Source organism: Tachyglossus aculeatus, chromosome 2 (genome assembly GCF_015852505.1).
Source record: "Tachyglossus aculeatus isolate mTacAcu1 chromosome 2, mTacAcu1.pri, whole genome shotgun sequence".
Lineage (NCBI taxonomy): Eukaryota > Metazoa > Chordata > Mammalia > Monotremata > Tachyglossidae > Tachyglossus > Tachyglossus aculeatus.
The window spans coordinates 66,846,520-66,869,771 of NC_052067.1; the positions used below are offsets into that span (position 1 = coordinate 66,846,520).

General features: G+C 47.0%; 1 protein-coding gene across 1 annotated transcript in view; it reads right to left on the bottom strand.

Annotated features, from left to right (window-relative positions):
- ESR1 (estrogen receptor 1) overlaps positions 1-14,441 on the bottom strand; it is a 268,680-nt gene extending 254,239 nt beyond the window's left edge. Inside the window, exon 1 of the mRNA XM_038767701.1 lies at positions 14,235-14,441. Coding sequence (XP_038623629.1) covers positions 14,235-14,305 — 71 coding nt within the window. The 5' untranslated portion in view covers positions 14,306-14,441. The remainder of the gene's footprint in view (positions 1-14,234) is intronic.
- Between the last annotated feature and the right edge of the window lie 8,811 nt (positions 14,442-23,252).

Below are 23,252 nucleotides of genomic sequence, written 5' to 3' on the forward strand. Positions count from 1 at the left end.
TCACTGTTGGGGAAGATTACCCATATATAAATGTGCTTATATAGTATACATTTAATATTTATTCTGATATCAAAACTAGCATCTTTTCACTCATATTTTTCTTCCTCTTACTCCAACTAATTGCAAATCATTTTATAAGTCTGCCTCCTCTTTAAGTTTGTAAGCATCATGGGAACATGTGTTTTACCTTTACTGACTTACCCGTGAGGGTTTTTCAGTCAATGTTCAATAAATACCATTAATTGATTAAGCATGAGACTTGCAAGCCAGAGAACAGGGCTCCAGACTATAATTCAGCTACTGGTCTTGCTGACTTTGGGCAAGTCACTTCACCTCTCTGGGACTCAGTTTCCTCACAACCTGGATCCACCACTTTTCTGCTATGTGGTAAGTCACTTCACTTCTCTGGGCCTCAGTTACCTCATCTGTAAAATGAGACTTTGAGCCCCACATGGGACAGGGGCTATGTCCAAATTGATTTATGCCTACCCACCCCAGCACTTAGTACAGTGTCTGGCACATAATACATGCTTAAATATCATTATTATGCCTGTTCTCCTAGTTCTTAGGCTATGGGTGCTGTGAGGGAAAAGGGCTGTGTCTAATATCTAGAAACTACAGTAGCACTTTGCAAAATTTTTGCTACAAAGTGCTCAATATATACCATAGTTACTAAATAGACCCAATCCAGCATTTTTTTCTTAAGCAACCAGTGTCATTTATTGAGTACTTCCTGTGTACAGATCACTATATTAAGCACTTATGCAGATCTGAGGCATCATTCACATAAAGTATGATGAAAGATAAATGGATTTGCTCCCTCACAGAAAGTGTTGCAACCCTTAAGTGCTTTGCACATAGTAAGTGCTTAACAAATGCCATCACTATTATTATTATTATCCAAGATTCAGGAAACTTTAGATATTAAAAGACGTAAAATTAAGCTGATAGGGAGAAATTCATCACAACGTTTTAAACAGCCAACATGAAAACTTCTTAAACTCTGTTCATATAAGCTTCATGCAGATTATACTACCTCTAAATCAATCAATTGTATTTATTGAGCACTCACTGTGTGCAGAGCACTGTACTAAACGTGCTTCATACATGTTTCTTATAATAGCAATGAGCATGAAAGACAATGACGGTAACATCATTGGTGATCCTCTAAACTATAAGCTCATCCTCCGGACTGTAAGATCATTGTGGGCAGGGAATGTATCTGCTTATTGTTACACTGTACTCTTCGAAGCGCTTAGTACAGTGCTCAGCACAGTAAGCACTCAATAAATATGACTGAATGAATGAATGATATGAAACTCCTTAAGACCATAATATAAAGAGAGAAAGACAGGAGTTGAAGATACAAAAGCAGCATTGTCTATATACATCTTTCCATCTGCCTCACTTGAGTGAGCAAGTTTTAAAGGAGAAAAATTAAACTTTGAAAATGTCCCCAAATACGACTATGGGCGGAGTTCCACTCTCAATTCCCAATAATGTACCCTCCCTGGCTTGAACTCTCTGGTTACCAAAGTCATGTCTTGAAATGACAGTGGTGATTTGTTTCCCCCAAGTGAGGGTTTAAATGTCAAGATACCACGTAAGTGCCTTCCAGTGGGTTACCGCCACCTCCAACCCACATGCTGCCCTGAGGTCATGGGGACCAAGGGATGGAGTGGGTAGCACAGCAGTAAGAAAATGGCAAGGCAGGCAGGGATACAGCCACACACTAAAACGGACTGAAATACCACTACTACATAGTAATGCATGAGTAGAGTTTGGAGGGGAAAACGAAACTGTTTGCTGAGCCCGATGGCCGCCTACGCACCAGCCCCCACAGCTTAACCTCTGGTTTTCTGCTGGCTTCCAAACAACTGGATGTCGTATTTCCAGATAGCTTCCATTGTGAAGCTCTTCAAACTTTCAGGCACGACCTAATAAATTCCACAATATAGTTATAATAATCTTAACTTGAGAAGATCACTTTTGATTTAGGAGGAATGGCTAAGTGAGTTGTTCCAGTCCGCCCAGAGTGTTAGCTCTGGCTCCACGGTGGGAGCTCACAACCTCTGGCTTTGATGCTCTCTCCGACCAAAAAATGAACATCTTTATAAGGTACAATTCATCCTTGAGCCAAGGTAGGTGGTGGTGAGCTGGCTCCTACTATATAGTTTCTCTCTCTTCTAAAACATTATTAAACTAAGAGGCACGGAGATGCACTTCCACGGATATGAGGGGCTCACAGAGCCACAAGATGCTTTAGGGGCCTTGTTAGATATTTTCCCATGCCAAATATCCTTCCATTTCCCTAGTAACTCTTCAACTACCGCCTTTGTTGGATACACGTGAGTACCCAGCATACTCAGAGCTGGATCTCTCTTCAGGTAACTGCTCAGGCACCAGAATACACATTAGTAAACCATCAGACTGACTCCCCTTGCTCTGTTACTTTACTGTTTCTCTTGGCATCAACGGCGTCATCCTTTCAACACCATTATCATTTTTTCCTACTCAGCTCTTGTACTCTTCAAAACAAAATAAAAAAACCAAACCCTGAAGGTCCAGGATTTTGAATTTTCCTAAGTTATGAAATTTCTATCAGCTATATTTATGGACAAAACATTCACAGAGGCAGAATATAATGTAATTTAAAGACAGGATATAAACTAACCAACTGGGGGGGGCGGTGGTCAAGACCATTTATTTTCAAGAAAAACCCAGTTTATCCCTCAGGTGCCAGCCACATAAGTGAAAATGAAAGCATACATGTGGTTAGTTTCATTCCCAAGAATATCTTCCTCAAGTAAGATTGTTGCACTTAATTTGCTCTGAAACCAGCCAGAAGTCTGAGATAACCAGCAATACCTTAAATTATGTGAAAAGGTTAAAGGGTGATAAGAGGAATGATGGGTAACTCATTCCAAATGCAAGGAAGGGAATAGCTGATATATGCCTAAATTTACAGAAAAACATATATGGTTGGGGAATGAGGGCACTGGAGTGGGAGCAAAAAAAAATGCAGTAAATAGGGAAATAAGAGGGAACTTTATTGCATTTGCCCTCATTTTATTTTTTCCCAATAAACTACAGTAAGTGCAAAAATACACAGTCAAGATGAAAGAAAAAGGGGAAACATTTGACTTTTCCGAGTCTGAAGCTAAACAAAAACAAACATTTTCCACAAGCATCAAATTGGGGAAAAAAAATCCTAAATTGAGTTTCAAAAGGTTTACTCAGATGTGGAGAAAAAAAATTAACCAGATTTGATAAAAAAAAATTTGTGTGTCCATTTATGGTTAAGTATGCTGCATTTCATAGAAGATGAATGCGACTAGCTATATCCTTAATTTCATAATCTAACTTGCTAAACTCCAACCTATTCTTAGTTTCATTTTAGAAAAAAAAAACTAGTGAGTTTGTTTCCCAGTCACATCCTTAACATTAAAAACTAATGGGCTTCAATAAAAACAGGCTTACCACCATCAAGCTTCTCATTACCAACTTCACCCCCTAATATTTTTTAAAAAATTTTTTAAATAATTTTAGTTTGTATCCTTTATTGTGCCACACTTTTTGTTCATGTGTGCTATTCAAGGAACAGTGAGCATTGAGTTTGGATAAGTTCTTTAGTTTTGTGGTATGAGACAAAGAACTGTTCAGAGCATCTTAAAATGAAGTGCTTTTCACCCTACCTGTATCTTCTCAATATCCCAAATAATTACAGGGCATTTGGGGAGGGGCGGATGCAGAGGAAGTGAGTAACGTGGCCCAGAATCACTCAAAGTTAGGGGTAAAGTGGATCAGGAACTCAGAATATTGTTGCAGTGGCCATTTATTCACATTTACTATATTGTTAGTTTTTCATCACTGTCTCTGAAAGGTTACATGGTTGGAAATAATCTTACCAATTCACTTACATTCCCTGGAACAGAAAAACAAACATTAGTAGTAGTAATGGTATTTATTAAGCACTTATGTGCTGAACACTGTACTACACGCTGCGGGAGACTACATATATTGGAATCAGCCTTGGTCCCTGTCCCCCTTGGGGCTCACAATCTAAGACTTTAAGTGAGGAGATAGGAGACAGAGACATTAGGAGAAATTAAACATTAACACAAATAGTAAAATTCAGAATAGAAAATGTGGCTCAAACCACATATGTCCTTTAGTTCATATCAATTCATATACATAGTGCTCTCTGTAGGTAATAAAATGGTAACTCTTAATAAAGGACATTTGTTTAGAATAAAAAAAAGAAAAAAAAAAGAGGGAAATACTGTAAGACCTTAATTCTCTAGTTTCTTACAGCCCTTAATTATGATTTTCTTTAAAGTCCCTCAGAATTGAATATCCTATGATAAGGTTTGGTTCTTAATCAAAAATGTTAAATGATCACCAACTGCCGTAGCAGTTTTTACATGAGAAGATATGGCTAAGAAGATGGTGTGATTCCTCGCAGAAAAGATAAGAGCTTCAGAAATGTAAAGTAAAATTCGTTTTGACCAAGTTCACGTGGTAATTATCACTCGGCAGATGAATATCTGCAAAGGGCACTCTCATTAGTGTTCATTGAAATTAGGTGGGTTTATTTTGCAAGAGAAGTACGGGAAACTGTTAGCAGAAGAAAACAGACATAGAAGCCCCCGATCGTATTCGCATCTACGTTTTCTCCCCCACCCCGAGCAAGAACTCCAAGGAAAGGCGCCCGCTGTAAATTACACTTAGATCAAGACCATATTTTCCCTCCCCGTGGGAAAATCGGGGCAGATATATAGCTAAAGCTTCCTAAAGTTTCTCTACCTGGAGTACCTCGGAGGCTTTGGGGCAACTGTGATTTGAGGCCTGAAACTTTCAGAGTCTTGCCTCGACTGTCTACATTCCTTCATCCCCTCTGGAAGTTCGATCCTCTTTACTTTTCCCATTTTAAGGTAAGGGGAGATGACTTGGTCCATCCGTTCTATTCCTTCCTTTCCCTCCTTCTCTATTAAAACAGCCTCCAAGGCTGACCAGAGCCCGCCACTTATCCCGGAGGAGAAGAAAAAGACAAATACCCAGAATGGGGCTCCAGGCGCTGACCTCTCCATGGCTCTCTTCGGGTGCCTTCCCCCCCAGTTTGGGGGATCAATCAATCAATCGTATTTATTGAGCGCTTACTGTGTGCAGAGCACTGTACTAAGCGCTTGGGAAGTACAAGCTGGCAACATATAGAGACAGTCCCTACCCAACAGTGGGCTGGGAATCTCATGAACCCCAAGAGGCCCAGCCAGGACTGGACTAGGCACCAAAGCCGGGCACTGCCCTGCCCAGCTCCTCTTGGGGTGACTCTTTGGGTGGGGAAGAGGGAACCCCCATTCCCCACCCCTGGAAAAGCACAGGCCTCTGGGACACACCGCTTTGTGCAGGATTCAAGTGGAAGATGGGGTGGGGCAGAGTTATTTCCCCAGGTGTGGCATTTTATGCCACTTAGCATTAAGCACTACCCTGGCAACACCTGGGCACCTCCTCCAGGGCCGTCCGGAGGAGGAAGAGGGGGCATGAAATCTTGGGAGAAGGAGAAAGGAAGGAAGGAGAAGCTTTCTCTACCCCAGAGAAGGAAGAAGAAAAGAGATTTATCCCCAGGCTCCCTTAAGAGAGAAGCAGCCTGGCTTAGTTGAAAGAGCGCTTAGGACAGTGCTCTGCCCACAGTAAGCACTCAATAAATACGACTGAATGAAAGAGCCCGGGCTCGGGAGTCAGAGAACGTGGGTTCTTATCCCGGCTCCGCCACTTGTCTGCTGTATTCAATTCAATTTATTGAGCACTTACTGTGTGCAGAGCCCTGTACTAAGCACTTGGGAAGTAATTTACCTCTCTGTGCCTCAGTTACCTCCTCTGTAAAAGGGGGATTAAGACTGTGAGCCCCACGTGGGGCAACCTGATTACCCTGTATCTACCCCAGCGCTTAGAACAGTGCTTGGCACATAGTAAACGCTTAACAAATACTATTATTATTAATTCTACTTCTCCCAGCCCCCCCCCGAGGTGTGGCCGAGGGAAGCCAGAATGGTGCAGGTTCCCAAGATGTGGCCCATCCCACGTGGGACAACCTGATTACCTTGTATCTACCGCTGCGTTTAGAACAGTGCTTGGCACACAGAAAGCGCTTAATAGATACTATTATTATTATAAGAGGAGCGACAGCCGAAGGGGTATGCTTTTAAAGCCACACGGCCCCCATAAATTCCCTCCGTTTTCATGCCTGTCACATGCCACACTCACAGCGCTTGGCACATAGTAAGCGCTTAACAAATACCATCATCATCAGTCATTCAGTCGTATTTTCTGAGCGCTTACTGTGTGCAGAGCACGTTCATTCAGTCGTATTTATTGAGCGCTTACTGTGTGCGGTGCACATTCATTCAGTCGTATTTGTTGAGCGCTTACTGTGTGCAGAGCACTGTACTAAGCGCTTATTCCTCCGACTCTCCAACGAGGGCTTAAAATGGCCTTGTAGCAAGTATCACGGGGAAGCCTGTGGACATACTGTCCTAACTGCGGCCGGGGTTTTCGGGGGGAAGAGGTTAAAAATTGGGGAGGGGGAAGGAGGACGCGAAGGGGAGTGCAGAAGTGCGGGGAAAGCCCCCAAATAATAAAATATAGGTCTAACCCGCCTATAGTGCCCTGCACACAGTAATCAATCAATCAATCAATCATATTTATTGAGCGCTTACTATGTGCAGAGCACTGTACTAAGCGCTTGGGAAGTACAAAGTGGCAACATAAGCGCTCAATAAATACGATTGAATTGAATGAATTAAAAGTGGGAGAAGTAAAATTCCCTGGGCAGCGTGGCTTAGTGGAAAGAGCCCAGGTTTGGGAGTCAGAAGTTGTGGGTTCTAATCCCGACTCCGCCACTTAGCTGTGGGAATTTAGGCAAGTCACGTTAACTTCTCTGGGCCTCAGTGACCCCAACTGTAAAATGGGGATGGAGACTGTGAGCCCCACGTGGGACAACCTGATAGGGACAACGAGAAGCCGCGTGGCTTAGTGGAAAGAGCACGGGCTTGGGAGTCAGAGGTTGTGGGTTCTAATCCCGACTCCGCCGTTTGTCAACTGTGTGACCTTGGGCAAGTCACTTAACTTCTCTATGCCTCCGTTACCTCATCTGTAAAATGGGGATGAAGACTCCACGTGGGACCTACTCCAGCGCTCAGAACAGTGCCTGGCACATAGTAAGCGCTTAACAAATACCGACATTATTATTACCCCAGCGCTTAGAACAGTGCTCGGCACATAGTAAGCGCTTAGCAAATACCATCATTATTATCTCTAATCTGTAAACCCGTTGTTGGGTAGGGGCCGTCTCTATATGTTGCCGACTTGTACTTGCACTTAGTACAGTGCTCTGCACGCAGTAAGCGCTCAATAAATATGATTGATTGAATGATTGCATGAATACATTGAAAGCTCCTTAGGCTTGCGCTTATGTTTGGTTTTGTTCTCTGTCTCCCCCTTTTAGACTGTGAGCCCACTGTTGGGTAGGGGCTGTCTCTATATGTTGCCAATTTGTACTTCCCAAGCGCTTAGTACACTGCTCTGCACATAGTAAGCGCTCAATAAATACGATTGATGATGATGATGATGATCCCCCCCAAGTAACTGCGGCTTGTAGCTTTGTGAGTGAACCAGAAGGGTCTATTACTACTCTCTGAGTGTCTCACCGACAGTGACACGTTGAAGTTGTTGTCTGTCTCCCCCTTTTAGACTGTGAGCCCTTTGTTGGGTCGGAACCGTCTCTATATGTTGCCGACTTGTACTTCCCAAGCGCTTAGTACAGTGCTCTGCACACAGTCAGCACTCAATAAATACAATGGAATGAATGAATCAAGTTTTACAGGCCCCGGGGAGTGGAGGGCAGGAGGGGCAGAAATCCCACTCATTCCATTATTTTATTGAGCGCTGACTGTGTGCAGAGCAATCAATCAATCGTATTTATTGAGCGCTTACTGTGTGCAAAGCACTGTACTAAACGCTTGGGAAGTCCAAGTTGGCAACATATAGAGACGGTCCCTACCCAACAGTGGGCTCACAGTCTAGAAGAGCACTGTACTGAGCGCTTGGAAAGTACAAACCGGCAACAGATAGAGACAATCCCCACCCAACGGACGGGCTCCCAGTCTAGAAGGGGGAGACAGACAACAGCACAAAGCAAGTCTTTATTATTTATTTATTTTACTTGTACATATCTATTCTATTTATTTTATTTTGTTAGTACGTTTGGTTTTGTTCTCTGTCTCCCCCTTTTAGACTGTGAGCCCACTGTTGGGTAGGGACTGTCTCTATATGTTGCCAATTTGTACTTCCCAAGCGCTTAGTACAGTGCTCTGCACATAGTAAGCGCTCAATAAATACGATTGATGACGATGATGATGAAGTCGAAAAATAGAATTATAGATCTATTCATTCATTCCGTCGTGTTTATTGGGCGCTGACTGTGTGCGGAGCACTGGACTAAGCGCTTGGAAAGTACAATCCGGCAACAGATAGGGACAGTTCCTACCCAACAACGGGCTCTCGGTGTAGAAGGGGGGGGGGGGGGAGAGAGACAACAAAGCAAAAAAAGTAGACGGGTGTCAATATTATGAAAATAGATAAATAGAGTTCTAGATCTCCGTCTGATGATCACCATCATCATCATCAATCGCATTTACTGAGCGCTTACTATGTGCAGAGCACTGTACTAAGCGCTTGGGAAGTACGAATTGGCAACATCTAGAGACAGTCCCTACCCAACAGTGGGCTCACAGTTTAAAAGGGGGAGACAGAGAACAAAACCAAACATACTAACAAAATAAAATAAATAGGATAGATATGTACAAGTAAAATAAATAAATAAACAGAGTAATAAATATGTACAAACATATATACATATATATGTATATATATATACATATGTATATATGTATATACATATATATGTGTATATATATATATATATATATATATACATATATGTATGATGTGGTCCACTCTCTGCCCGGCTGGCTGTCCCTCCCGGGGAGCGTCCAAGACCATCCCTGCGTCCTCCCTGGGGGGCTGGGGACTCTCCACGGCTGCCCAGGTGCCCACGGGCACACATGCATACGTATGTTACACGCACATACACAAACACACCCACAGACACACAAACACACCCACGTCTGCTCTCCCAAACGCCCCGTTTACCAATCAATCAATCGTATTTATTGAGCGCTTACTGTGTGCAGAGCACTGTACTAAGCGCTTGGGATGTACAAGTCGGCAACACATAGAGACAGTCCCTATCCAACAGCGGGCTCACAGTCTAGAAGGGGGAGACGGAGAACTAAACCAAACATACTAACAAAATAAAATAAAGAGAATAGATATGTACAAGATAAATAGAGTAATAAATATGCCTGTAAACCAAACAGACAAAACTGTAAAACAGACAAACCAGTCTGTAAGCGCTGCCCCTCCCCTGATCAATCAGTCGTATTTATTGAGTGCTTACTGTGTGCAGAGCACTGTACTAAGCGCTTGGGAAGTACAAGTTGGCAACATATAGAGACAGTCCCTACCCAACAGTGGGCTCACAGTCTAAAAGATGCCCCTGATGCCCACGCGGGCGCACATCCACACTCCTGGGTAATAATAATGATGGCATTTGTTAAGCGCTTACTATGTGCAAGGCGCTGTTCTAAGCGCTGGGATAATTTTGGGGTTTGTTAAGCGCTTACTATGGGCATTCATTCATTCATTCAATCGTATTTATTGAGCGCTTACTGTGTGCAGAGCACTGTACTAAGCGCTTGGGAAGTCCAAGTCGGCAACATACAGAGACGGTCCCTACCCAAAAGCGGGCTTACATCAAAAAGGGGGAGACAGATAACAAAACATATTAACAAAATAAAATAAGTAGAATAAATATGTACAAGTGAAATAAATAAAAAGGGTAATAAATACGTACAAACATATATACAGGTGCTGTGGGGAAGGGAAGGAGGTAAGGCGGGGGGGGATGGTGGGGGGAGGAAGGGGGGGGCTCAGTCTGGGAAGGCCGCCTGGAGGAGGTGAGCTCTCAGTAGGGCCTTGAAGGGAGGAAGAGAGCAAAGCACTGTTCTAAGCGCTGGGGAGGATAATAATGATAATAATAATAATAATAATGACATTTGTTAAGCGCTTACTATGTGCAAAGCACTGTTCTAAGCGCTGGGGGGGGATACCAGGTGATCAGGTTGTCCCACGTGGGGCTCATAGTCTTAATCCCCATTTTACAGATGAGGGAACTGAGGCTCCGAGAAGTTGAGTGACTTGCCCAAGGTCACACAGCAGACATGTGGCAGAGCTGGGATTCGAACCCATGACCTCTGGCTCCGCCGTGGGACAACCTGATCACCTTGAAACCTCCCCAGCGCTTAGAACAGTGCTTTGCACATAGCAAGAGCTTAATAAATGCCATCATTATTATTATTATTGGAGAAGCAGCGTGGCTCCGTGGAAAGAGCCCGGGCTTTAGAGTCAGAGTTCATGGGCTCAAATCCCAGCTCTGCCAACTGTCAGCTGTGTGACTTTGACTTCTCTGTGCCTCAGTTTCCTCATCTGTAAAATGGGGATTAAGATTGTGAGCCCCCCCCGCCCAGTTCCCTCATCTGTAAAATGGGGATTCATTCATTCAATCGTATTTATTGAGCGATTACTGTGTGCAGAGCACTGTACTAAGCGCTTGGGAAGTACAAGTCGGCAACATATAGAGACGGTCCCTACTCAACAGCGGGCTCACAGTCTAGAAGCTCACACTTCTCCGGGCCTCAATTCCCTCATCTGTAAAATGGGGATGAAGGCTGTGAGCCCCCCGTCGGAAAACCTGCTCACCTTGTAATCTCCCCAGCGCTTAGAACAGTGTTTGGCACAGTAAGTGCTTAGTAAATGCCATCATCATTATTATTATTTCACTCATTCATTCATTCAATCGTATTTATTGGGCGCTTACTGTGCGCAGAGCACCGTACTAAGCGCTTGGGAAGTACAAGTTGGCAACATATAGAAGATTGTGAGCCCCCTCCCGTGGGACAACCTGATCACCTACAGTGCTTTGCACATAGTAAGCGCTTAACAAAATACCATCGTGATGACTGTAACCTCCCCAGCTCTTGGAACAGTGCTTTGCACATAGTGAGCGCTTAATAAATGCCATCATGATGACTGTAACCTCCTCTGCGCTTGGAACACTGCTTTGCACATAGTAAGTGCTTAACAAATACCATCGTGATTACTGTAACTTCCCCAGCGCTTGGAACAGTGCTTGGCACATAGAAAGCGCTTAACAAATATCATCATGATTACTGCAACCTCCCCAGCGTTTGGAACAGTGCTTTGCGCATAGTAAGCGCTTAACAAATGCCATCATGATTACTGTAACCTCCCCAGCGCTTGGGACAGTGCTTTGCACATCGTAAGCGCTTAACAAATACCATCATTATTACCGTAACCTCCCCAGCGCTTGGAACACTGCTTTGCACATAGTGAGCGCTTGACAAATACCATCATTAATACCGTAACCTCCACAGCGCTTGGAAAACTGCTTTGCACATAGTGAGCGCTTAATAAATGCCATCATGATGACTGTAACCTCCCCAGCTCTTCGAACACTGCTTGGCACATAGTAGGCGCTTAATAAATGCCATCATGATGACTGTAACCTCCCCAGCGCTTGGGACAGTGCTTGGCACATAGTGAGCGCTTAATAAATGCCATCATGATGACTGTAACCTCCCCAGCAATTGGAATAGTGCTTTGCACATAGTGAGCGCTTAACAAATACCATCATTATTACCGTAACCTCCACAGCGCTTGGAACACGGCTTTGCACATAGTGAGCGCTTAATAAATGCCATCATGATGACTGTAACCTCCCCAGCGCTTGGGACAGTGCTTGACACATAGTGAGCGCTTAATAAATGCCATCATGATGACTGTAACCTCCCCAGCTCTTGGAACAGTGCTTGGCACATAGTAAGCGCTTAATAAATCCCATCATGATTACTATAACCTCCCCAGCAATTGGAACAGTGCTTGACAGATAGTGAGCGCTTAATAAATGCCATCATGATGACTGTAACCTCCCCAGCAACTAGAATAGTGCTTTGCACATCGTAAGCGCTTAACAAATACCATCATTATTGCTGTAACCTCCCCAGCGTTTGGAACAGTGCTTTGCACATAGTGAGCGCTTAATAAAAGCCATCATGATGACTGTAACCTCCCCAGCGCTTGGGACAGTGCTTGGCACATAGTAAGCGCTTAATAAATCCCATCATGATTACTATAACCTCCCCAGCAATTGGAACAGTGCTTGACACATAGTAAGCGCTTAATAAATGCCATCATGATTACTGTAACCTCCCCAGCTCTTGGAACACTGGTTGGCACATAGCGAGCACTTAATAAATGCCATCATGATGACTGTAACCTCCCCAGCTCTTGGAACAGTGCTTGGCACATAGTGAGCGCTTAATAAATGCCATCATGATGACTATAACCTCCCCAGCGCTTTGGACAGTGCTTGACACATAGTGAGCGCTTAATAAATGCCATCATGATGACTCCCCAGCGCTTGGGACACTGGTTGGCACATAGTGAGCGCTTGATAAATGCCATCATGATGACTGTAACCTCCCCAGCGCTTTGGACAGTGCTTTGCAGATAGTAAGCGCTTAACAAATAACATCATTATTGCTGTAACCTCCCCAGCGCTTGGAACAGTGTTTGGCACCTAGTGAGCGCTTAATAAATGCCATCATGATGACTGTAACCTCCCCAGCTCTTGGGACACTGCTTGGCACCTAGTGAGCGCTTAATAAATGCCATCATGATGACTGTAACCTCCCCAGCTCTTGGGACACTGCTTGGCACATAATGAGCGCTTGATAAATGCCATCGCGATGTCTGTAACCTCCCCAGCGCTTGGGACAGCGCTTGGCACATAGTGAGCGCTTGATAAATGCCATCATGATGACTGTAACCTCCCCAGCGCTTGGGACAGCGCTTGGCACATAGTGAGCGCTTAATAAATGCCATCATGATGACTGTAATCTCCCCAGCGCTTGGAACACCGCTTTGCAGATAGTAAGCGCTTAATAAATGCTATCATGATTACTGTAACCTCCCCAGCGTTTGGAACACTGCTTTGCACATAGTAAGCGCTTAACAAATACCATCATTATTGCTGTAACCTCCCCAGCGTTTGGAACAGTGCTTGGCACCTAGTGAGCGCTTAATAAATCCCATCGTGATGACTGTAACCTCCCCAGCTCTTGGAACACTGGTTGGCACCTAGTGAGCGCTTAATAAATGCCATCATGATGACTGTAACCTCCCCAGCAATTGGAATAGTGCTTTGCACATCGTAAGCGCTTAACAAACACCATCATGATGACTGTAACCTAACCAGCGCTTTGGACAGTGCTTGGCACCTAGTGAGCGCTTAATAAATGCCATCATGATGACTGTAACCTCCCCAGCGCTTTGGACAGTGCTTGGCACCTAGTGAGCGCTTAATAAATGCCATCATGATGACTGTAACCTCCCCAGCTCTTGGAACACTGGTTGGCACATAGTGGGCGCTTAATAAATGCCATCATGATGACTGTAACCTCCCCAGCGCTTGAAACAGTGCTTGGCACATAGTGAGCGCTTAATAAAAGCCATCATGATGACTGTAACCTCCCCAGCGCTTGGGACAGTGCTTGGCACATAGTGAGCGCTTGATAAATGCCATCATGATGACTGTAACCTCCCCAGCGCTTTGGACAGCGCTTGGCACCTAGTGAGCGCTTAATAAACGCCATCATGATGACTGTAACCTCCCCAGATATTGGAATAGTGCTTTGCACATCGTAAGCGCTTAACAAATACCATCATTATTGCTGTAACCTCCCCAGCGCTTGGAACAGTGTTTGGCACATAGCGAGCGCTTAATAAATGCCATCGTGATGACTGTAACCTCCCCAGCGCTTTGGACAGTGCTTGACACATAGTGAGCGCTTAATAAATGCCATCATGATGACTGTAACCTCCCCAGCGCTTGGGACAGTGCTTGGCACCTAGTGAGCGCTTGATAAATGCCATCATGATGACTGTAACCTCCCCAGCGCTTTGGACAGCGCTTGGCACCTAGTGAGCGCTTAATGAATGCCGTCACATCGGTAGTAGAGCTGATGATCGGTTACCTGTAGAAAGGCGGGGGCCCGCTGTCCCGGACGGCGTAGGCGCCCTGCTCGCCGTCCAGGTAGTAGGGCATCTGCTGTCCGTGGGGGTGGAGGAAGGGCGACAGCTGCGGCGCGGGGTGCAGGAGGACCAGCGGGCCGGGCGACACGGGGTTCAGGGAGTGGAAGCCCCCGAAGGGCTCGGGCCCGGGCCCGTAGCCCAGGCCGGCGGGGCCGTAGCCGGGCCCGGGGGGGGCGGGGGCGGGGGCGAAGTCGTAGGCGGCTCCCGCGGCCGCGGCCGCCGCTCCCCCGTCGTCGGAGAACAGGTCCCCCAGCGCGGGGCCGGCCAGCGGGGGGGCGGCCAGGGGGTGGGCGGCCAGCGGGGGGGGCGGCCAGGGGCCCCTTCGGCGGCGGCCGGCTCAGGGGCTCCAGCTCGTCGGGCGGGATGGGCTGCAGCAGGGCCATCCCGGACGCCTGGCTCCGCGGGGCCGGGGGCAGGGCCGGCCACCGGGGGCCCAGCCGGGGACGGGCGCGCACCTGGGGAGACACCGGACCGGCGGGGCGGGACCGTCAGGAGGGGGCGGGGCCGGACTCCCCCTCCCGCACCGCCCCGACCGCGGGGAGCGCGCCCGGGGGGCGTCCAGTCCAGCGCCCCCTCCCCCCGACGGCGGGGAGCGTCCCCGGGGGCCGTCCAGTCCAGCTCCCGCTCCCCCCGAGGGCAGGGAGAGGGACCGGGGGGCGTCCAGTCCAGCGCTCCCTCCCTCCGACGGCAGGGAGCGTGCCCGAGGGCCGTCCAGTCCAGCTCCCGCTCCCCCCGAGGGCAGGGAGCGTGCCCGGGGGGCGTCCAGTCCAGCGCTCCCTCCCCCCGACGGCAGGGAGAGGGCCCGGGGGGCGTCCCGTCCAGCGCCCCCACCCCCCGACGGCAGGGAGCGTGCCCCGGGGACGTCCAGTCCACCGCGCCCCCCCCCCCCCCGAGGGCAAGGAGCATACCCGGGGGGCGTCCAGTCCAGCGCCCCCTCCCCCCGAGGGCAGGGAGCGTGCCCGGGGGACGTCCAGTCCAGCGCTCCCTCCCTCCGACGGCAGGGAGCGTGCCCGGAGGGCGTCCAGTCTAGCGCCTGCTCCCCACGAGGGCAGGAAGTGTGCCCGGGGGATGTCCAGTCCAGGGCCCCCTCCCCCCGACTGTAGGGCGTGTACCCCGGGGGCGTCCAGTCCAGCGCCCGCTCCTTCCGAGGGCAGGGAGTGTGCCCGGGGTACGTCCAGTTCAGCGCCCCCTCCCCCCGGCGGTAGGGAGCGTCCCCGGGGGGCGTCCAGTCCAGCGCTCCCTCCCCCCGACGGCAGGGACCGTGCCCGGGGGACGTCCAGTCCAGCGCCCGCTCCCCCCGAGGGCAGGGAACGTGCCCGGGGGGCGTCCAGTCCAGCGCCTCCTCCCCCCGAGGGCAGGGAACGTGCCCGGGAGAGGAGACGTCCACTCCAGCGCCCCGTCCCCCCGAGGGCAAGGAGCGTACCCGGGGGGCGTCCAGTACACCGCCCCCTCCCCCCGAGGGCAGGGAGCGTGCCCGGGGGGCGTCCAGTCCAGCTCCCGCTTGGTCCTCACCGACTGCCCGGCTGCGCCCGGCTAACTTCAAGTCCTCCCCGTCCGAGCTAATAAGCATGACAAGGGGCCTGGCGTCGGGCCAGGGGCTGTTGGCCTCACTTCACTTCTCTGGGCCTCAGTTCCCTCATCTGTAAAATGGGGATTAAGACTGGGAGCCCCCCCGTGGGACAACCTGATCACCTTGTATCCTCCCCAGCGCTTAGAAAAGTGCTTTGCACATAGTAAGCGCTTTCCAGACTGTGAGCCCACTGTTGGGTAGGGACCGTCTCTCTATGTTGCCAACTTGTACTTCCCAAGCGCTTAGTACAGTGCTCTGCACACAGTAAGCGCTCAATAAATACGATTGAATGAATGAATGAACAAATGTCATTATTATTATTATTATTATTATTGTTATTAAACAGCGCCCCGGGCACTGCCCTCGGTCGGGGAATGCTTGCCAACTTCGCTTTTGACGCCTAGTCATTCATTCGATCGTATTGATTGAGCGCCGACTGTGTGCAGAGCGCTGGACTAAGCGCTTGGGAAGTACACTGTTAATAATAATAATAATAATAATAATAATAATAATGGCGTTTACTAAGCGCTTACTATGTGCCAAGCACTGTTCTAAGCGCTGGGGGGATACAAGGTGATCGGGTTGTCCCACGTGGGGCTCACAGTCTTAATCCCCATAATAATAATCATCATAATAACGATGGCATTTATTGAGAGCTTACTATGTGCCAAGCACTGTTCTAAGCGCTGGGGGGGATACAAGGTGATCAGGTTGTCCCACGTGGGGCTCACAGTCTTAATCCCCATAATAATAATGATGGTATTTGTTAAGCGCTTACTATGTGCCAAGCACTGTTCTAAGCGCTGGGGAGATACAAGGTGATCAGGTTGTCCCACGGGGGGCTCACAGTCTTAATCCCCATAATAATCATCATCATAATAACGATGGCATTTATTAAGAGCTTACTATGTGCCAAGCACTGTTCTAAGCGCTGGGGAGTTACAAGGTGATCGGGTTGTCCCACGGGGGGCTCACAGTCTTAACCCCCATTTTACAGATGAGGGAACTGAGGCCCAGAGAAGTTAAGTGACTCGCCCACAGTCACACAGCTGACAAGTGGCAGAGGCGGGATTTGAACCCACGACCTCTGACTCCGAAGCCCGGGCTCTTTCCACGGAGCCACGTTGCTTCTCTAGCCACACTAGACTGTGAGCCCGCTGTAGGGTAGGGACCGTCTCTATAGGTTGCCGACTTGTACTTCCCGAGCGCTTAGTCCAGTGCTCTGCACACAGTAAGCGCTCAATAAATACGATGGAACGAACGGATCAAGTTTTACAGGCCCTGGGAAGTGGGGGCAGGAGGGGCACAAGTCCCACTCTCCGATCCCAGGGGTGGGGAAGACATTCATTCGTTCATTCCATCGTATTTATTGAGCGCTTACTGTGTGCAGAGCACTGGACTAAGCGCTTGGGAAGTACAAGTCGGTAACCTAGAGAGACGGTCCCTACCCAACAACGGCTCTGCAGTCCCTTCTTAATAATAATAATAATAATAATGACGGCCTTTGTTATGCACTTACTATGATGTGCAAAGCCCTGTTCTAGTCCTTCTTCAGTCCCCGGGGTGGGGAAGACTTTCATTCGTTCATTCAATTGTATTTATTGAGCGCTTACTGTGTGCAGAGCACCGTACTAAGCGCTCGGGAAGTACAAGTCGGCAACCTATAGAGACGGTCCCTACCCAACAGCGGGTTTGCTCTGCAAGCCCTTCTTAAAAATAATCACAATAATAATGACGGCCTTTGCTAAGCACTTACTATGTTGTGCAAAGCCCCCTCCTCCCCCTCTCCATCCCCCCAGCCTTCCCTCCTTCCATTCCCCACAGCACCTGTATATATGTATATATGTTTGTACGTATTTATTACTCTATTTAGTTATTTATCTTACTTGTACATATCTATTCATTTTATTTTGTTAAAATGTTTGGTTTTGTTGTCTGTCTCCCCCTTCTAGACTGTGAGCCCACTGTTGGGTAGGGACCGTCTCTATATGTTGCCAACTTGTACTTCCCAAGCGCTTAGTACAGTGCTCTGCACATAGTAAGAGCTCAATAAATACGATTGATTGATTGATTGATATAGCTTTAATTCTATTTGTTCTGACGACTTTGACACCTGTCTACACGTTCTGTTTTGTTGTCTGTCTCCCCCTTCTAGACTGTGAGCCCGCTGTTGGGTAGGGACCGTCTCTATAGGTTGCCGACTTGTACTTCCCAAGCGCTTAGTACAGTGCTCTGCACACAGTAAGCGCTCAATAAATACGATTGAATGAATGAATGAATGAATGAATGGACTAAGCGCTTGGAAAGTACAAGTCGGCAACCTATAGAGACGGTCCCTACCCAACAACGGGTTCGCTCTGCAGGCCCTTCTTAATAATAATATTAATAATAATGACAGCCTTTGTTAAGCACTTACTATGATGTGCAAAGCCCTGTTCTAGCCCTCCTTCACTCCCCTGGGTGGGGAAGACATTCATTCATTCATTCAATCGCATTTATTGAGCGCTTACTGTGTGCAGAGCACCGGACTAAGCACTTGGGAAGTACAAGTCGGCGACATATAGAGACGGTCCCTACCCAACAACGGGCATCGGACGGGAGATCTGGGGATCACCCCGAGGTGGGGATTGTCTCCATCTGTTGCCGAATTGTGCCTTCCAAGCATTTAGTACAGTGCTCTGCACGCAGTAGGCGCTCAATACATATGATTGAATGAAGGAAAGAAGGACTGAAAGGTGGGTCAGGGGAGTAATAATAATAATATTCATCCATTCGATTCCGTTATTGAGCGCTTACTGAGTTCCGGGCACTGTACTGTGCGCTTGGGAAGTATAAGACGGCAATAAAGAGAGACAATCCTGGCCCACAGCGGGCTTTCGGGCTATAGGGAATAATCGTTTGGGTTTTTGTTAAGCGCTTACTACGCGCCAAGCACCGTTCGAGGCGCTGGGGTAGATGCAAGGTAATCAGGTTGCCCCACGCGGGGCTCACGATCTTAATCACTTCTAGACTGTGAGCCCGCTGTTGGGTAGGGACCGTCTCTATATGTTGCCAACTTGTACTTCCCAAGCGCTTAGTACAGTGCTCTGCACACAGTAAGCGCTCAATAAATGCGATTGAATGAATGAATGAATGAACCCCCATTTTTCAGGTGAGCTGAGGCACAGAGAAGTTAAGTGGCTTGCCCAAGGTTACCCAGCAGACAAGTGGCGGAGCCGGTAGTAGGCCCATCTGGGAAGGCTAATTCAGTGGCCGGTAGCCCCTCTCCAAAGTGCTGCCTATTAAGCCCCTGCCAGGCTCCAATTTATCTCTGTTTCTCTCTCTCTGTTTGATTCACTCTTCATGTCGGCTAGAATCTGTAGTGTGTACAGAGAATGACCCTGGAGAGGGCTATTCTGTAACCGAGCTCAGCCAGGCACAGACAGAGGTTAGACTCTGGCAGCGGCGTGGATCGGTGGACGAATCTTGGCAGGGAAGGGAAAAAAAAAAAAGTATACAGAATTGAATGCTGGTGGATTGATTTTTTTTCCCACGTGAACGATCATTCGCAAAAATCTTTGATCGGCTGCATGTGTGAGTTTGTTCACGCAACTTTTTCAGCCTGCGCAACCTGAAGTTCGAGAAGCCCGAGGTGAAACGTGATTTTTTTTCCCCCCTAAAATGAAATAGCCCATTGGCCAAGATCGTGGAAAATAGATGAAGCTGAAATTGTGGTCTAAGCGTAAACAACATACTGTAACGACAAATCCAACAGCATTTTATCCTCTTTGTCCTCGAATCAACACCCATTTTACTTGGGCTGGGACCTAAGGCTGATTATTATTATTCCTTGAATCAGATGTGCCAATTTGTACTTCCCAAGTGCTTAGTACAGTGCTCTGCACATAGTAAGCGCTCAATAAATACGATTGATGATGATGATGATGATGTTCCAATAAAAATCGAAGTAGATCAAAATGGAGAAATGGAGAAAAAGTTCTGAATTGCTGTGGACGATTAGTTCATTTAGAGGAAACTCAGTATAACAGAAGAGACGTGGAGGTGTGTGGCAGCAGGGGGTGGGGAGGGGAAGGAGAGGGTATAATACAGCGTATAGCCACAATCCGGTGTCATTTCTGCTCTGCAGTTTGTTCTCTACCCCTACCTAAGTACGCCAATGGAATTCATATTTTACTCTCCCTCATCCCTAAAATTCATATTCTTTAGGTGCGAAGGCATACATGTATAAATCAAGTCATTCTAACAAGAAAATCAGTGCCTCGAGCTCTCCATTCTAGAAAAATACTAGTACTAATCATTTCAAATTGACCCCACACTGTAGTTAGGATAAAGAGCTTAAGACAGTCAGCAAGAGGTTTTTAAAATTCTCTTGAAAGTTAGTCCTATAAGTTTTTCCTCTAACTCTAAATACTTTTCAAGGCAACTTTCTAGAAATTGTTTCCTTTCAATCAATCAATCAATCAATGGTATTTATTGAGCGCTTACTGTGTGCAGAGCACTGTACTAAGCGCTTGGGAAGTACAAGTTGGCAACATGTAGAGACAGTCCCTACCCAACAGTGGGCTTTCAGAAAGTCACGCTTCACATTTCTGACCAGGCATTTATTTTGACTCTATAAAAACATACACGTCTCTTTAAAATCTAGGATATAAAACTGAAAAGCGTACAAGCTTGGCGGCAATACCTATATACTCACCACTTACACACACCAACCGTACAGTGGGGTTTTCCCCTTCTTGTCACGCTCCGGTTATTGACGGAAAAAGGTAAGGCTTATTCGAAGCAGGTTGAGATAAAAACGGAGAAAAAAAAAATCCCAAAACAATCCTACCAGACCAGATAGAGAGCGTCTTTCCAGAAATGTTCCATGTGGATGTGCAGAACAGGAGGGCTCAGAGCGAGATGAGGAAAGGCGTATATGTACGCGTGTCTCTGCGCGGTGTGTGTGTGTGTGTGTGTGTGTGTGTTTGTGTGCGTGTGGGTCTGTATGAAGTAGCTGGGGTTTGTAAGAAAGCCAGCAGGCAGGGTGCCTGGCAGCTTCCTGAACACTAGGCACAGCAGTTCTGCTGCTCTACAGAGCCGAGTGAATGGCAGCTGTGAGTTTAAGGTTGCGTGCTGCCCACGGAGAGCAACACGGGGCAGCTCTCGTAAACTGCGCACAATGCGAACAGAAACTGGGGGTCCCTTTATTTCCGCTTCTGCTCCACACCGCACCCCTGGCACCTGGCAGTGCCCTCTGCTTTCAGCCACTACTGAAGGCATGAGCAGAAACAGTCCCATTGACAATAATGGACTCTGCTCGGAAAAGCAAGCTAGTTAAAAGGACAAATAAATCAAGTTTGCCATATGTGACAGGGGTGCTTTTTAGAGTTTTTTTTTTTGAAGTATGATTTAACATCAAAAGCTCTCCAGAATGCCGTCTGAACGAGTGTTCCCCTAGAATCAGTATAGAAAAACTATCCCTCGGGTGCCAAAATGCCTCTAATTGTGCCAAGTAGTTAGGGTTTCAAATAAATGTATCAGAATTCTTGTGATGGGCTTATAGATGAATTTCATCTTCCCTCCTTTTCCTCTCACCTCTCTCCGAGCCCACAGAGCGTGCCACGAAAACACTCAGTGGGCTGTTCTGTAGATGGCCGAAACAAAATTTAGAAGAGTAATGACTGGAATTTAGGACAGCATGGGCGTAATTGTTTTAAATCATATCCCCCCGCCGCCCCTCCCCGCCCCCGCCAAGTTGAGTTGATGTTGAGCTTGCCAGAGATGTCCCTTTCCCTCCTGCAAATGTCGATTTAGGAAGCCCGTCCCAAAGTCACAGTAACGATAGGCAGTAAAAAAGGGGTTCCTCGGGGTAATAGGTACAGGGCCCCTCTGGACATGTGGTCACCATATGGAGATTTTAGGAAAAAAAGAAAAAAAACAAGAACCATCAAGATTCCCGTTTCTACTCGGGAGCATGGGAAGGCTGGATATCTTGTCATAGGCACAGTGCATTCCGAACAAAGTAGTCCAAGTCAGTAAGGGATGTCCAATAAAGGCAATTTTTCCAATCCATCTGTGGTCCCTTAGGCCTCCATTTCAATGCTTTGTGATTCTTCGAGGATCATTTCCTCGGCCTCTTGCATGAGGAAAGAGAGAAAAATGCCTTCCTTCAATGAATACCACACTTCACTTAGTTTTAAGGAAAGAATAAAGGGAATGCCCTTTCTATACACTTCAAATTGTTTCCCTTTAGCTGACTTGTCCCCTCTAAAAATTAAGTTCTCAGGTAAGAGATATATTTCCCACTTTTCTAGGTCTTTTCTATTACAGAATTTTTTTAAAAAATGAATTCTTGTGGTGACTTTGGCCCCAGCCTCTGATAGAATGCATAGACGGAGACGAGGCTCAGGGCTGAAGCTTTTGAAACCAAGTTTCCACTTCACTCCTAGAGAGATCTGAGCCAAACGGGTCCGAATTTCTTCTCTATTAGAATCTTATTGGTGATATTAAAAATGTTATTGCCTTTCACAGCAAAACTGGACTACATGGAGTCGGTACTATTTTCAAAACAGATCATAATGCTATCACAATCGGTTCTTTCCCGCTCACACAGTTGGCTTGGCATTGTTCAAGTTAATTATGGTGCTGAATCTAAATGCTGGTTCTTGAATGTTTATTTGACATCAACAATTTTATTCTAAAATGGAAGAACAATAAAGAACTCTTCAAAAAAGTCTGTGGTTTGGGTGACTAGGTGACCATTTACAAAACGTATTATGGGCCCTATTTATAGCGCTTTCATCGCAGCAGACAGACTTTCAATATTTTCCCAGAATGCCCACCACCCTCCTCGATTTAGACTCCATCCTGTCACACTATACATGTTCAAGAAGTTGAATATTTCTGTGACATTCTCCCTTTCGTTTCTGAAAAACCAGACCAATCAGTAAAGTCAAATTGAGACCGGGAGGAACTGGTAGTTCCAAATAGTCTACCTGTACAAAGAAAAACACCTAAATTTGAGCAGTAGCTGCCAGTTATCAGAAGTTTCTCTTTGCTATCTCTTTTTTAGGCCTCAAAGAGTATTACCAAGGTTTACAAAAAAAATAAAATCAATAGCCAAAGGTAGGTCCAGCTTAAGGTAAGGGCTTAGGGGCCTGAAAGCCTACAGTGTCTGAACATACCACAGTTTGCCCCACCCCTTCCCGACCACTCAGGCTGCTGCCTCCACTACAATCTCCACAAAAGCTTTCCTCAATTGCAGAAAGAACTGGATTGTACTTCCAGCTCCTCCACTGTCTGCTGTGTGACCTCAGGCAAGTCACTTAACTTCTCTGGGCCTCAGTTACTTCATCTGTAACATGGAGATTAACGTTATGAGCCCCATGTGGGAGTAAGCACTTAACAA